Source organism: Anticarsia gemmatalis, chromosome 1, assembly GCF_050436995.1.
Source record: "Anticarsia gemmatalis isolate Benzon Research Colony breed Stoneville strain chromosome 1, ilAntGemm2 primary, whole genome shotgun sequence".
Lineage (NCBI taxonomy): Eukaryota > Metazoa > Arthropoda > Insecta > Lepidoptera > Erebidae > Anticarsia > Anticarsia gemmatalis.
In genome coordinates this window covers 10,265,969-10,278,361 of record NC_134745.1, presented here as the reverse complement: position 1 = coordinate 10,278,361, position 12,393 = coordinate 10,265,969, and the positions used below count along the sequence as shown (strand labels likewise).

The following is a 12,393-nucleotide window of genomic DNA, read 5'->3' as shown; positions in this document are numbered from 1 at the left end:
TAAGGGAGATGTGTGGTGAGATGACTAACCCGTTAAGATCCTTGGTGAGTTGTATGTCGACGTTAGTGGCAGTGTCGTTGAGGCCGTTGAGAGCTTCGCAGAAGTCACACCCGACGCTCTGCAGATGTTGCGTGTTGAGGTGGAAGCCCTGCACATAACATACACATTGACAGCCTCGCGTGAATCATTACAATGTCTTCACAAAACCCGTAAATGTCAATGACTTGTGGCAATATTTTTTTCTTTTGGTTGAAGGATGACACAATGGCTTAGTTTTTCGCACATTACGTTTGTGAGTTATAATGTTTTTGTTCGTTGTCCATCATAAGCTAATGGTCCATTTGCTTACGCATGCTAAATTCTTTAAACTTGGGTCAAAAAAGGTAATGACTTGATGACTAGCAGAGGTTTAGCGGACACAATCTGAGGCAAATTTCGTGAGTTCCGTACTAGTATTATAAATGCGAAAGGAGTAATTTTCAAAATTACCTTTCGGTTATTCCAAAATATGATATACTTAATGTTATTATGAATTCTAAATGCTAATTTCCTACAGTTCCATCGTAAAGTAAAGTGTTGGCAATAAATGATTCACCATCATCGACCCTAGTGAGTCAGTACTAACACCTGCAGCGGACGTCTTCAGTAATGTAGGTACATTTTGGTATTATAAGTATACCGGAATAGTATAACAACATTTACACGTATTTTTGTTGCTTAAAGCCACTAACTCCCGAAATTTCTGTTATGGAAAGCTTTACTTTATTTAGTAGGTATAGTTTTTTTGGATTTTTCTTTTATCAAACCTTTATCTTTGCACAAATAAATATTCACATGCATATGAAGTAATTTCCAATTGGCCTATCATATCTACCGGTAATACCAGTATCTAGGAAACGATCGTATGTCACTCTAAGCGCGTCTCGATCAAAGGATGATTCATTATAAAACAACGAAAGCATAGCTGTCTTCCCACATGAAACAGATAGGAGATTTGTAGCGACGCAACCCTTATCAGGTGGATCTAGTCCCTAGTATGGGCCGGCGTGCTTGCCCACCGCTAGATGTATTAGCCCACATGTCAGACTCCTTACTAAGTATCGTTATCATTAATCTGAGGATAAGCTGTCATTTCTAATTGGAGTATAAGTGAGACAGGATGCGTATCATTATCAAACGACTTTAGAATAAGTTATACTCTCCTGGTAGTGCAATAGAGTAGGCCTTCAATATAAATCTATACTAATATTATTAAATTGTAGAGTTTGTTTGTTTTTGAAGGCGCTAATCTCAGGAACTGCTGGTACGAATTGAAAAAATATTTTACATTTGGATAGCCTGTTTATTGAGGAAGGCTATCCAATAACATTACGCTACAACCATTAGGAGCGGAGCAACGAAAAATGTTTCAAAAACGGGGAATATTTCTGACCCATTCTTTCTTATGTGACGCAAGCGAAGTTGCGGAGGTCAGCTAGTAAATATAATATATAATTATTAAAGTGAGTAAGTAAAGTAAGTCGTCCAAGCTTTATTTTGTAATACAGAAGTGTAGTTTGTCTTTTACATCCATGTGAACTTTTATATGATAGAGCTTCAATATTTATTGAAAGAGACAAAACACTGTTACCAGTGCTTACGCTACTATTATATTATTAGTAATTTAAGACAGCAGTTGAGCATCTGAGCCAATTATGAGCAGTATAAGCAGCAGTAATTATAGCAGGTGTAATCTGCTGGTTTCCTTGAATGTCGTTAGACCTAATATCTATTTTTATTGTTTTTCATTTATTCTTCATATTTTGCTGACGTGGCTTCCCCTCTAGCGCCCTTTAAAATGTCATAATGTTGAATTAATTGTTCTTCGTGTAGTGTACGTAGCATCTTAATGATGACAGCTTGTTACTTTTTTGCTGGGAAGCCCTAGTCGTGTCCTCAGTGGTGGATATGCTAAAGGGTCAAATAGTATTCTTAAAGGAAAAAAAATACTTTGTTTAATGAAGGTACGTGCCTTAAAAGGTCCTCTGTCAAAGCCACAAAAGGATGCTTCCATCGTGTAGGACCTGGTGACCCCGAGGTGGCGCCACACGGTGACGCGCGCGGTGCTCTCCCGCTCTCGCTCCACTCGGAAGGAACACGAGCCCAGCGCAAACGCCGGAGATATCCGGTGCATGAGGGCTGGCAACATCTGATGCGATATATTTAACTTAACTTCTAACAAATAAGACACCACAAAGTGAACAATTAACCAAACCAACTGTTATAATTATACACGCACGACATTTTTCAGTTGTTCGAAGTCGTTAACCCAAAAATGAATCGTTAAAAATAGATTTTATGTATTTCAGGTGCTAAGATCTTACTAAATATTTAACAGGTTCATCGGGGACCATGCGGTCGTTGCTGCACCAACTCTCTGCTGCCGCGCAGCCGTAGAAGAACACATTTTTTTTGCGAGAATGTCCGTGGTAATCGCAGTATACTAGCGGAGGCTTCTTCCACACTCGCACCAGATATTCTATCAGTCCCTGTAATATGTAAGTATATTTTATAATTACCCTGTATCGGTACTCTATCAAACGCATTCCGTGTTTCGTATCATTATCTCACCTTAGTATGATAAATAGAAGGATGCAAAACGGGACTTGGTTTACACCACCGTCGATTTAAATCTTCATTAGTCAAGCCGCATCGATGGCTGCAATAAGAAATGACAATTTACAGGACGAGATAACCAGGAAATCTCATGAGCGACAAGTTAGCGCCGATAAGACGGCGGGACGTGTCCATTGAATTGTAATGAGGCATTCGTGGGTCGAGAGTCAGTCGTCGTCATTTTATGATGAGACATAAAGGCCGCATCGAATCTGCTTATTTACAACTTTATACAACGCTTCAATCGTAGCGGTTAATATTTTATTAGATGCGGGACACGGACGCGTCAGACGCGTGTATGACTATACGCGCACGGATATATAAAATTATAAACGATTCAGGTTCTTATAAGGCTCTCACGGGACACAAAGAGAACTTGACGGGGCCAATTAATATGACAAGCTATTAAATGAAATGAAATGGGTGACCACGTAGGAATTCGAAAATACGCAGTAACCGATGCGCGTGAGCAACAAACGCAAAAGCACGAGCTTTACATAACCTGCACGCGTTGTCTAAATATTGCAGGTTTCGCTGAATTTGTTATTCACTGCTGCTATTCTATCCAAATCTTGACGAACAGTGATATTGTAATAAGAGCTGATTAGACTTGTTTTTACAATGTTCAAAATAAACTTCAACTGAACACAAAAATATCTCACAATATATTATGTTATTATGCAATACCTATTGTCGATAGTTTAAGTCGAAAGCTATGTTACTTCTTAATTGTGTCGCCTAAATAAACTAGTAAAATACTTATAATGTTATTAACAACCTAGTAATTCAAAGGAATACATTACATTCTACTAGGTTTAGCTCGTAAAAAGTGCTGACAAAAGGTAGTTTTATGAAGGAAAAGCAAGACATAGAATGCGACGTTTTATTAGACGATTAATGAGTTATAACTTCCGCGTATCTCACGGGGGCCTTAGCTGCTAAATAACAAACAACGAACGTCAATTGTATCATTATGTACAGCTAGGCTGACTTTAGTGCGTTTGCAATCCACCTCTCCACTGTTCACTGTACTCCAACCGTTATTAAAGGGCAATTCTTACAGTGTACGTGCTTCTGACATAATCGCATTCGCCATGCTATACGGCGAAGAAAAGAATACGAGTAACTGTAGTGGTGTTTATAAACATTATTATGTCATTAAAGTGTCCCAGTGACAAACTCAAAAACTTTATATTCCCAGAACAGTTCATTTTATATATTCACACCTGAGAGATCTTGATAAGTGATTTAACAAGAAAAGAATAAGGTAGTCCAAATCGTTTCCAGGTAAGGATACAATTTTGTAATTACTTACGATTGTAAGCTTGCATGCATATGATAGGTCACGTTAGTTCATTAAGCAGAATTTTAATAATTCGCGTGATTCAGTGATGTTTTGCAATTCCGATTATTCTGTGTTGTGAGCGAGGTTTGTGTGTATTTTTTCCTGGAGCGGTCCGGCGTTCGTCCAATTAGGAGTGGTTCAGTGCAGGCGCATCATTAGCGGGCGCGGAGGCGGCGCGGCGCGGTGCAGCGCGGAGCGGCCCTGGCCTCGGCCTTCGCTCCACGACCGGTTGCGCATCTTTTACTCTAATCAGGGAAAAAAATAAGCGTGGTCCGCATGCGCGAATGAAAGCGAACAAGCGAGAAGCTGCACCCCGCCTGCGTGTTTTATGGTGGATTGTTGCGGTACCGGACCAACTTACAGGGATGTCGCAGCGGCCCACCTACCATTTGTTTGTTTTAGAATACAAATAAAGAACTTTATAATAAAAACTCCTATAGAAAAATTAAAGGAAACCGTATTTCGAAAGTGTTTCCTATATCTCATACCAAATCTTTTGTGTGCGATTAGAATATCTTTACCTTGATCATTATCCCTTGTGAGCACACGGATGTAAGATAATGAAGTACGTAATAACTATTTTATTTCTTAGTTCTTCTTTTTTAATTCACAATGATTGTCAATGTCCCTAGTGTAGTGTGTTGTACGTTTATGTAGCACGTTATTAAGCAGTAACCCTCGGGTGCGCGCGGTGACGACCGCGGCTGGTTCAAGGGTCCGCCTGCTCATCTATTTATAGCGCTCTGCGCACCGATGCTATCGGACCTCGGCAATACTTCGGCCTCGCTCGATCCCTACCCGCCCTCTATGCACCCTTCGCATATCGTTCAGCCAGTAAAATAGACCAAATAAACTCTACCATTTTATATTTATTCCACCTATTTATATCATATGTCCATTGTTTCTGCCTCAACTGGAATTCATAGCCGAGGGCCAATTCCAGTCTTTGGCCCGACATCGTCTATATATTGCTCAAATTGCACGTCCACCGTCGATTAAATAAAATAGAGATCGGTCCTTTACATATCGTAACCGAACACCTCAAGACAGCTATAATTTAACGTCTCAGTTAATAGAGACGGCGACTAGGGTTCAGGTTAGATAAGGCAGCGCGTCCACGGCACACGTCACGCTCATCCGTATTCCTAGCGCGGAGGCTGTTTCCTGTGAGTCGCTCCGAGAGCACGCTCTACCACGCGTTCTCGACGGGCGCGGTGCCATGTCACTCGCTCGACGCGCGGTTTGTTAGTTGCTAACGTTAGAAAGGATGGCGATGTCGAGTGTGCCGAGTTAGGGGACGCGGAGGGCTCAGCGCCGCCAGGATTCGCCACCCGTCGTCAGCAACTCTGTATTCGTGGTCGACACCGGACACGGTACGAGTTATTTACGATAGTCGCGAGACAATCGGCCGGCCGCTGCGCTTATCCGGTGCCACCGCGACAATAACATGACGTGGTTATCTTTATTAAATAGCATTCTATGGAATTAACACACGTGCCCAGCTTGTATTTATAACCTCGCTGAATCAGTTGCCAGGAATGGCAGGTACATCCATTAGATACGATGAGAGAGAATATATAAATTGTGCTATCTATGTTATTAAATCTTCACGACGGCGACGGAGTCTTTCCAGTGTTATAGGATTTTCTTTATTCTTTGTGCTCGGCTCGTTGTTAAATGGCTGCGAGTAACGGCGTCACAATAGCTGATTTTATTTGCCGAGTGCTGGCGGAAGCCGAGCAATTCACCACAGGACGGTTCAATGACACGCCACTTTTCTCCGGCGACAATCCTCAACGTCGGAATGCAGTTACCATTAGCCAACAAGCATTCTGTTGCGAGGGTATTTATTATTTTCACAGCTCAAAATTAAGGCCAAAAACCTTAAAAGACATACCATCGTTTACAGAAGGTAACATATTTAAGAATTATTTTTATACCAGTATGATTGAAGAAGGCCTGTTTCTCGTGTGTCAAACGTGTTTTGTTATAAAGGTTATGTATAAAAGCGTAATTGAATTACCTACCCACTATGTATTGTTAAAGAAAATTGTCTATAATCTATTCCACGTGTTCAGCGTAGGATCGTGTCTGGCGCGACAGTGATGAACCTGATAAGCCAGCATGAAGGGCTACCATTCAGTGCTTCCGCGCCGATTCGCTCCTTTTGATTTAAGAGCCGCGAACTGCCAGTGTGATCATTTGACGTGCCTCACGACTCCTGCCGATACTTGATTTAACCACACACCCAGAACACAGGGCGTCGTTGTAACGGAAACTATTAAGATTCCAAATGAACAAAGGTGTTTAAATTGTATTAAAAGTAAGCAAAGAAAGGATCATAAACTGTCGCGAGGAGAGGCATATTTGATTGCCGTGGTGCAGTGTTGAGGCAACTGAAAACTTGTTACACGCTAGAATATTTAATCTAGTTTAGAAAAATGTAACCAACAATGAGTCCAAAATGTAATTAGAGTATAAGAAACAGCAACTCTTCGAGTCGTCCGCATGTGCTGAAAACTTTATACATATTTGGTTTATTTATTCGAAGTAAATAAATACATACATATTTTAGTATTTTTGGAAAATCACCCCCTAAAGGCTTAAGAAGCGGTAACTTTTATTTTAAGGTACATCACTGGAATTGAATAAATACCTACGCATTTCAGTGCTTTTAGAAAATCATCCTCTTAGCGTTTATATAGGGGGATGAAAGGTTATAAGGGAGTTCTTTTGTACATGAACCCAGAAGTATGAAATTGTATACATAGGTCTTCCATTATAAATAAATAATAAAATGTATCAGTATTTACAGAAAATCAATAAATCAGTTACGTTGTTTAGTCCAAATCTAGCGTTTACAAGAATATTGGTCACGTTGAAAACGAACGAGGTCGATAAGTTAAGTTAATGACCTTATAAGCAACGGAGAAACATTTCTAAAGTAAACAAAAGTATCAATGATAACATTTTGACCCTTTTGTTAAACCGAGGAAGACGATCGCCACGCTTAAACGGTTGGCACGGTTGAATTTGAATACAAGTTTAATTGTATCTGACTCCTGTTAGCTTTATCTGTTAAAATCTGTTCCATAGTGCGTGGGAGGGAACGAATTGAATCTTTCTACTTTGCAGCTCTGCTTGAGTACGATGACGCAGGTGGTTTTACTAATTCCTGAATCTTTTGAACTTCCATATTTAAGAGATAAGATAAGAGAGAATGGGTGAAATTTTCCCCGTTTTTGTAACATTAATTACTGGTACTCTGCTCCTTTTGGTCGTAGCGTGATGATATATAGCCTTAGCCTTTCTCGGGTATCAAAATATCTCCATACCAAATTTCATGTGATATGGTTCAGTAGTTTAGGCGTGATTGAGTAGCAGACAGACAGACAGACAGACAGAGTTACTTTCGCATTTATAATAATATTAGTATGGTAATTAAGTATAATGACTTAAAAAGAGATCAATCACTATTTTGATTCTTAGTTGTACGTTGATTTGTAAGTTTAATATACTATAAAATATATGTATAATACTAAAGAAAAAATGACGTGTGACACGGGTATACTATATCGATATGATCTGCAGATGCAGTCGGCGAGTATGCAGAGGGCACGACATAGGAGTGCATTATTTACATAATAGCAACGACTGGGCGGCCTTGGCGCATCGCAGCCTCCTATAAATTCTCCTCTTGCAGTTGGCGTTGTTCAGCTTATCGCATTATATCAGTATCAGCTCGGAACGTGCATCGTAATACTCGTAATGATTCATTATAATCGAGCAAAGGTACGTTTGGAAGACAGTTGTTCGAGTTGAATGATGACGGCGATGACTCGTCGACGGGTGTCGTTGACTCCGGCCCATCCGTCTATTACAATGATGCAAGAGGCAGAGCGTGAACTATTCGCACGAGATCGGCGTAGTCTGAAGCGCGGTCGCGCGGTCGCTCGGCGAAGGTGAGCCGAGGGTTGTTGCAGGCGGTGGCGCGGTGGCGCGGGCGCAGGCTCTGCGTGCATTGCCCGCGGCGCGCGGCGGCGACCGCGTGCGCAGCATTTAGCGCCGCGCGCGACCCGCTATTATGAGCCTCGCACTCGTAATTCATTAGTTGACTCCGCTCGCCTCATATTATTTATGACCGCTTAGGTTTTGTACGCGAATACTTTCCTTGTAGCAACTTTCAAAGTTGTAGCTAAGTTATTTTCTTAATGGCGATACGAGTCTGGAATAATAATGACATTTGAATAGAAAATCCGAGGTCAAGGATTTGCATGATACAATGTTCTTTTCACGGCCCTTTTTCATGCGAGTTGCTCAATGCTTGTGATTTATTACATGTCAAGCACTGGGTATGTACAGGTTGAGGTTCATAAAATAGTTCCAAGTATTGGAACAGAAATGCTTGAAAAGATGCTTCAAAGCTGCTATTAGACTTTACAAAACATCGTTTCAACATCATTGAATGCTATTGAAGAGAACAAGATACAGGCTCATAGTAGAAGTTGTTGACTGGTTGATAATGATCGAGTTATTATGTCTCAAAAATAATATGGATAATTAATATCAGTAACATTTTTTTAGTCATCAAATAAGATTTCCTATCTGTATTTTTTTTGATGACAGAAATTTGTCACAATGTAATAAAAACAATTGTGTTCAAACGCGACAATGTTATTTATTAGGTACATATTTGTAATATGTAAACTGATTATAAAATTTAAAAGAGGCGTTCAGAAAGAGATAATTTTTCAGTTTGGAGCACGCGGTTAAATTGATGTGTAGCGCGAGTTTTCGGTGAGAGCCTTAGGCTCGGATTCCCGGAAGGCTCTGGATCATATTTTAATAGCCGGGTGTTGAAGTTAGTATCCTTGTTTAATAACTCAAGGTGATACCTTCGCCGATGTGCATATAAATCGAGCGGCGAACGTGTTTGCGCATTACTTGCGGAAACGTCCGTTTTACACTTGACCGCTATCAATTCACAATTATTATTAATCACGCCGATTCACGCCGTGTACAATTTTACGACAAGAATTTATCGCTGACACGTACAACAGCTACGACTAGGTACGTACATAGAATATAATAGGAGGTGCCGTGTTGCGGGGAGAATGTATCTTACGAAGGTGAGCGTAATCCCGAGGGAATCCGGAAGCACAATGGAGGCAACACTAATTGTGCAATTGAGCTTTAGATACGCTGCAGTGGTGCGCTGCTCGCCGCGCCCTCCGCCGCGCCCTCCACCGCGCCTCGCACACCGTCATCATGAGACACTACATATTTTCCACCTTGACCATTTGTGGACGTTTATAATGAAATTACATATAAACGTTCTCAACATGAGAACGCTTTTTCTTTTCCTTTCTTTAAAAGTTTCTTCGAATAAAAGTCTTTAATATTTCACAGCAGTTAGGAAATTTTTTTCAACCAGTTTTAGATATCGTCTAATATATATTAGCTAAACATTTTGTAGAATACAGTATATTTATAAAGAGTGGCGGACAAACGGCAAATAACGTAGAGCTAACCCACTGACACAAGTATAAAGTGAAAATATAGAAAACAATCTTCGATACGATTGTGTAAATAAAAGGGGCCGTAAATGTCTTACGCGTACGTTGTCTTGATTGAAAGCAATTATGTTATAGCGATATATACTTATATGTAATTGAAAAAGTGCTCTTAATAATGAATAAACATAGAAATCAGTGAACCAGTCCAAGTTCTTATACATAGACTTAAGACCGGTACTGGTATTATACATAATAAATATTAACATTCATAATAAGGATGATAGGGGTGAGACCAAATCAATTAAAAATAAAACTGAAAGAAGCGAACAATTAAATTTAATTAATCATTGTTCATCACTTACGAGTCGTGACTTAATAAATTAGTTGTGTTAAGTACAAGACAGTCTAATGATCTCATGTTTAGTAAATGCAGAATTCCTCGCATCTATTCCAAGTGACCAATGAGGCTTTTATTCGGTCGTATGGTCGATACGACAAACAAGAGTTGATCTAAAGTAAATATTTGCCAAACAAACAGAGATAACAAAGGAACGTTCAACTGGTTGCTAAACACAGCCTTAAACAAAACACTTAGGGATAACGTACATAAAAATATTTTTTCTTGCGTTTCTACCGATATGGTACTTTGGAACTTAAAGCATTCGCCCTAGGGACGATAGCGGTATATTGGAGAACGATTCGGTCGTGAGAAAGCAGTGATCGGCGCCTCAGTCCGACCGTAGAGATTGGTTTTACGATATTTCGAGATCACGTTCATAACCTTGAACTCTTGAGGAGGATATCACACGTCAACACTACAATCATTATGATAAACACCACGTTTTCTGTTTGCGATGTATTTTACATTTTTATTTTCGAAGTGCGATAAATAGTTAAAAGCTCGTTTAATTCTTTTCCTCGGGCGTAAGGCTTTGTGCAATCGATTCAGTATGTAAAGTTTCATTTCGTATGCATGGCACGCTTTTCATTTAACATGTTTTAAAAATAAACATGGACTTAGTTGTTCAAAATGATTGATTAAAGATGTTTTTAGCAATTACTTAGATTTTCTCAAAACTTGCCAATTTTCAACCAAAAAATATTACCGGATTTTTTAAGTTATCTAGTTATAAAGTGGTGTTAAAGGTTTGTGTGGTTATCAATATGAAAAGCTTTAAAAAATAACCAGCTTTACAGTGCGAAATAATTTCATCTTGATTTCTTTGGCTTGTTTTATTTCATATTTGCTTGTCTCAAGTTTCATTTGGTCGATTTTATTTCATAATTTTTGCGATCAGTTAAAATGTCTCGAGCAGCCACAACGTTCTTATCTCTTATTAATTACATCAAGATCGAACATACGCACTACGGGAATGTAATATTATTAAGAGATAGCTATCTCTGTCATGGTGATTAATAAATGAAAAGGAATGTACTCGGGTGCTCTTTATACTTTATTTTAAGACGCCAAAAAGTCGGGAATAAGGCACTTCCGACAAAAGTCTTGGTCCAAGTTATTAGGTCGACTTAGCTCGAACATATCCCGATTTATTGTTACTGTAAACCATTTAGAAACATAAATATCGAAATTAAGTACTGTTTGTGGGTTTACTTGCGTGAAATAATCCTAGTATAAACGACAGTCGTCCGCTGTTCTAATAATAACGATACTTCATCCTATTACTGTTTTTTGTTACATTTACATGCGGACAAAGCTGCGGACGGAAGCTATAACATGACTAGGGTGTTAACAATATATTTTATAGCCTTAACGATGTGATATATGCATTGCATGAAAAAACTATGGATAATAATATTGCTAAATCCGAGGATTGTGATTAGGGGTTGTCGTGGAGCGTCTGTGTAAATTATAGTGGATCAGTGAGGCGTGCCTCCACCGGCCCGCTCCGACACCTCGCCGTGGCCCTCGTGTGCACGTCAATTATAACGGGACCCTACGAACCTAGATGTACCTCACTACTACACTACCACACTACCAGCTCACAGCTCACAGCTCCACTCTCTAGCCACTCTTGGCGGTAATTGCTTAAACACATAACCACTCATGTCACGCCGGCCGGGGCGGCGGCGAGGCGAATCAATATACTATGTTGAGATTACGCCTATCGCCCGCCATCAATTCTATTAGCTGCACGTGGTCGTTTTTGTTACAGAATATACGTAATGCACGCCGTTTTATAATACTTGTTCTACCACTTTATTAAGTAAATGTATACTTTAAGTGTGGTTTATACCGGCAAAAACTCTATCATAAGAGTACCTAAGAGTTGTGACAAATATTTTAGAAGTAAAGCAAAATACATTTTATAGCGAAATAAACTCGCTTATTGACACTTCTGTAGTGACACTACATAAAATGCAAATCGCATTATATCGAACTATTAAAAATAAGCGTGAAATTACAAAATAAAATAAAACAATACTAGTGCAGCTTCGAGTAGTATGCGTACAAAAAACGTAATCGATCATGACTCTACCTAAAACCTAAAGATTGCAAAGCTAGAAGAAAATAATATAAAATTCGGCTCGCATAAAGTTAATTTATCACCGAAAGTAAAATACATTGTTTATTAATATTGCATGTGTATTCGACATAGTGGGATGTGATGTGCAGAAGCGCGAAATGCCTGGTCATGCAAATGTTACGGCAAGCGATGTTAATGGCGCTCTCCAGGCTCGGGCCAAAAAACTCAAATTGCGCCTCAGACCGGTACCCTTCGCAGCCATGTCATGAGTGATTAAGATTCCGACTACTAACAAGCCAAATCAATCAAATTCCACTGATACATTAATTTCAATATCAAAAGACGACCGCCGTGCACCCTCGTACTGAAATTATAAAATGAGAGGGAAAAA

The 12,393-nt window shown here is 39.5% G+C and overlaps 1 protein-coding gene across 1 annotated transcript in view; it reads right to left on the bottom strand.

Moving 5' to 3' along the window:
• The window catches only part of LOC142981723 (cytosolic carboxypeptidase 1-like), a 55,221-nt gene that overhangs the window by 1,819 nt on the left and 41,009 nt on the right, over positions 1-12,393 (bottom strand). Inside the window, exons 21-24 of the mRNA XM_076127856.1 lie at positions 2,611-2,698; positions 2,364-2,528; positions 2,012-2,188; positions 30-148 (exon numbers count right to left, since the gene is read on the bottom strand). Of these exons, the coding sequence (XP_075983971.1) occupies positions 30-148; positions 2,012-2,188; positions 2,364-2,528; positions 2,611-2,698 (549 nt within the window). The remainder of the gene's footprint in view (positions 1-29; positions 149-2,011; positions 2,189-2,363; positions 2,529-2,610; positions 2,699-12,393) is intronic.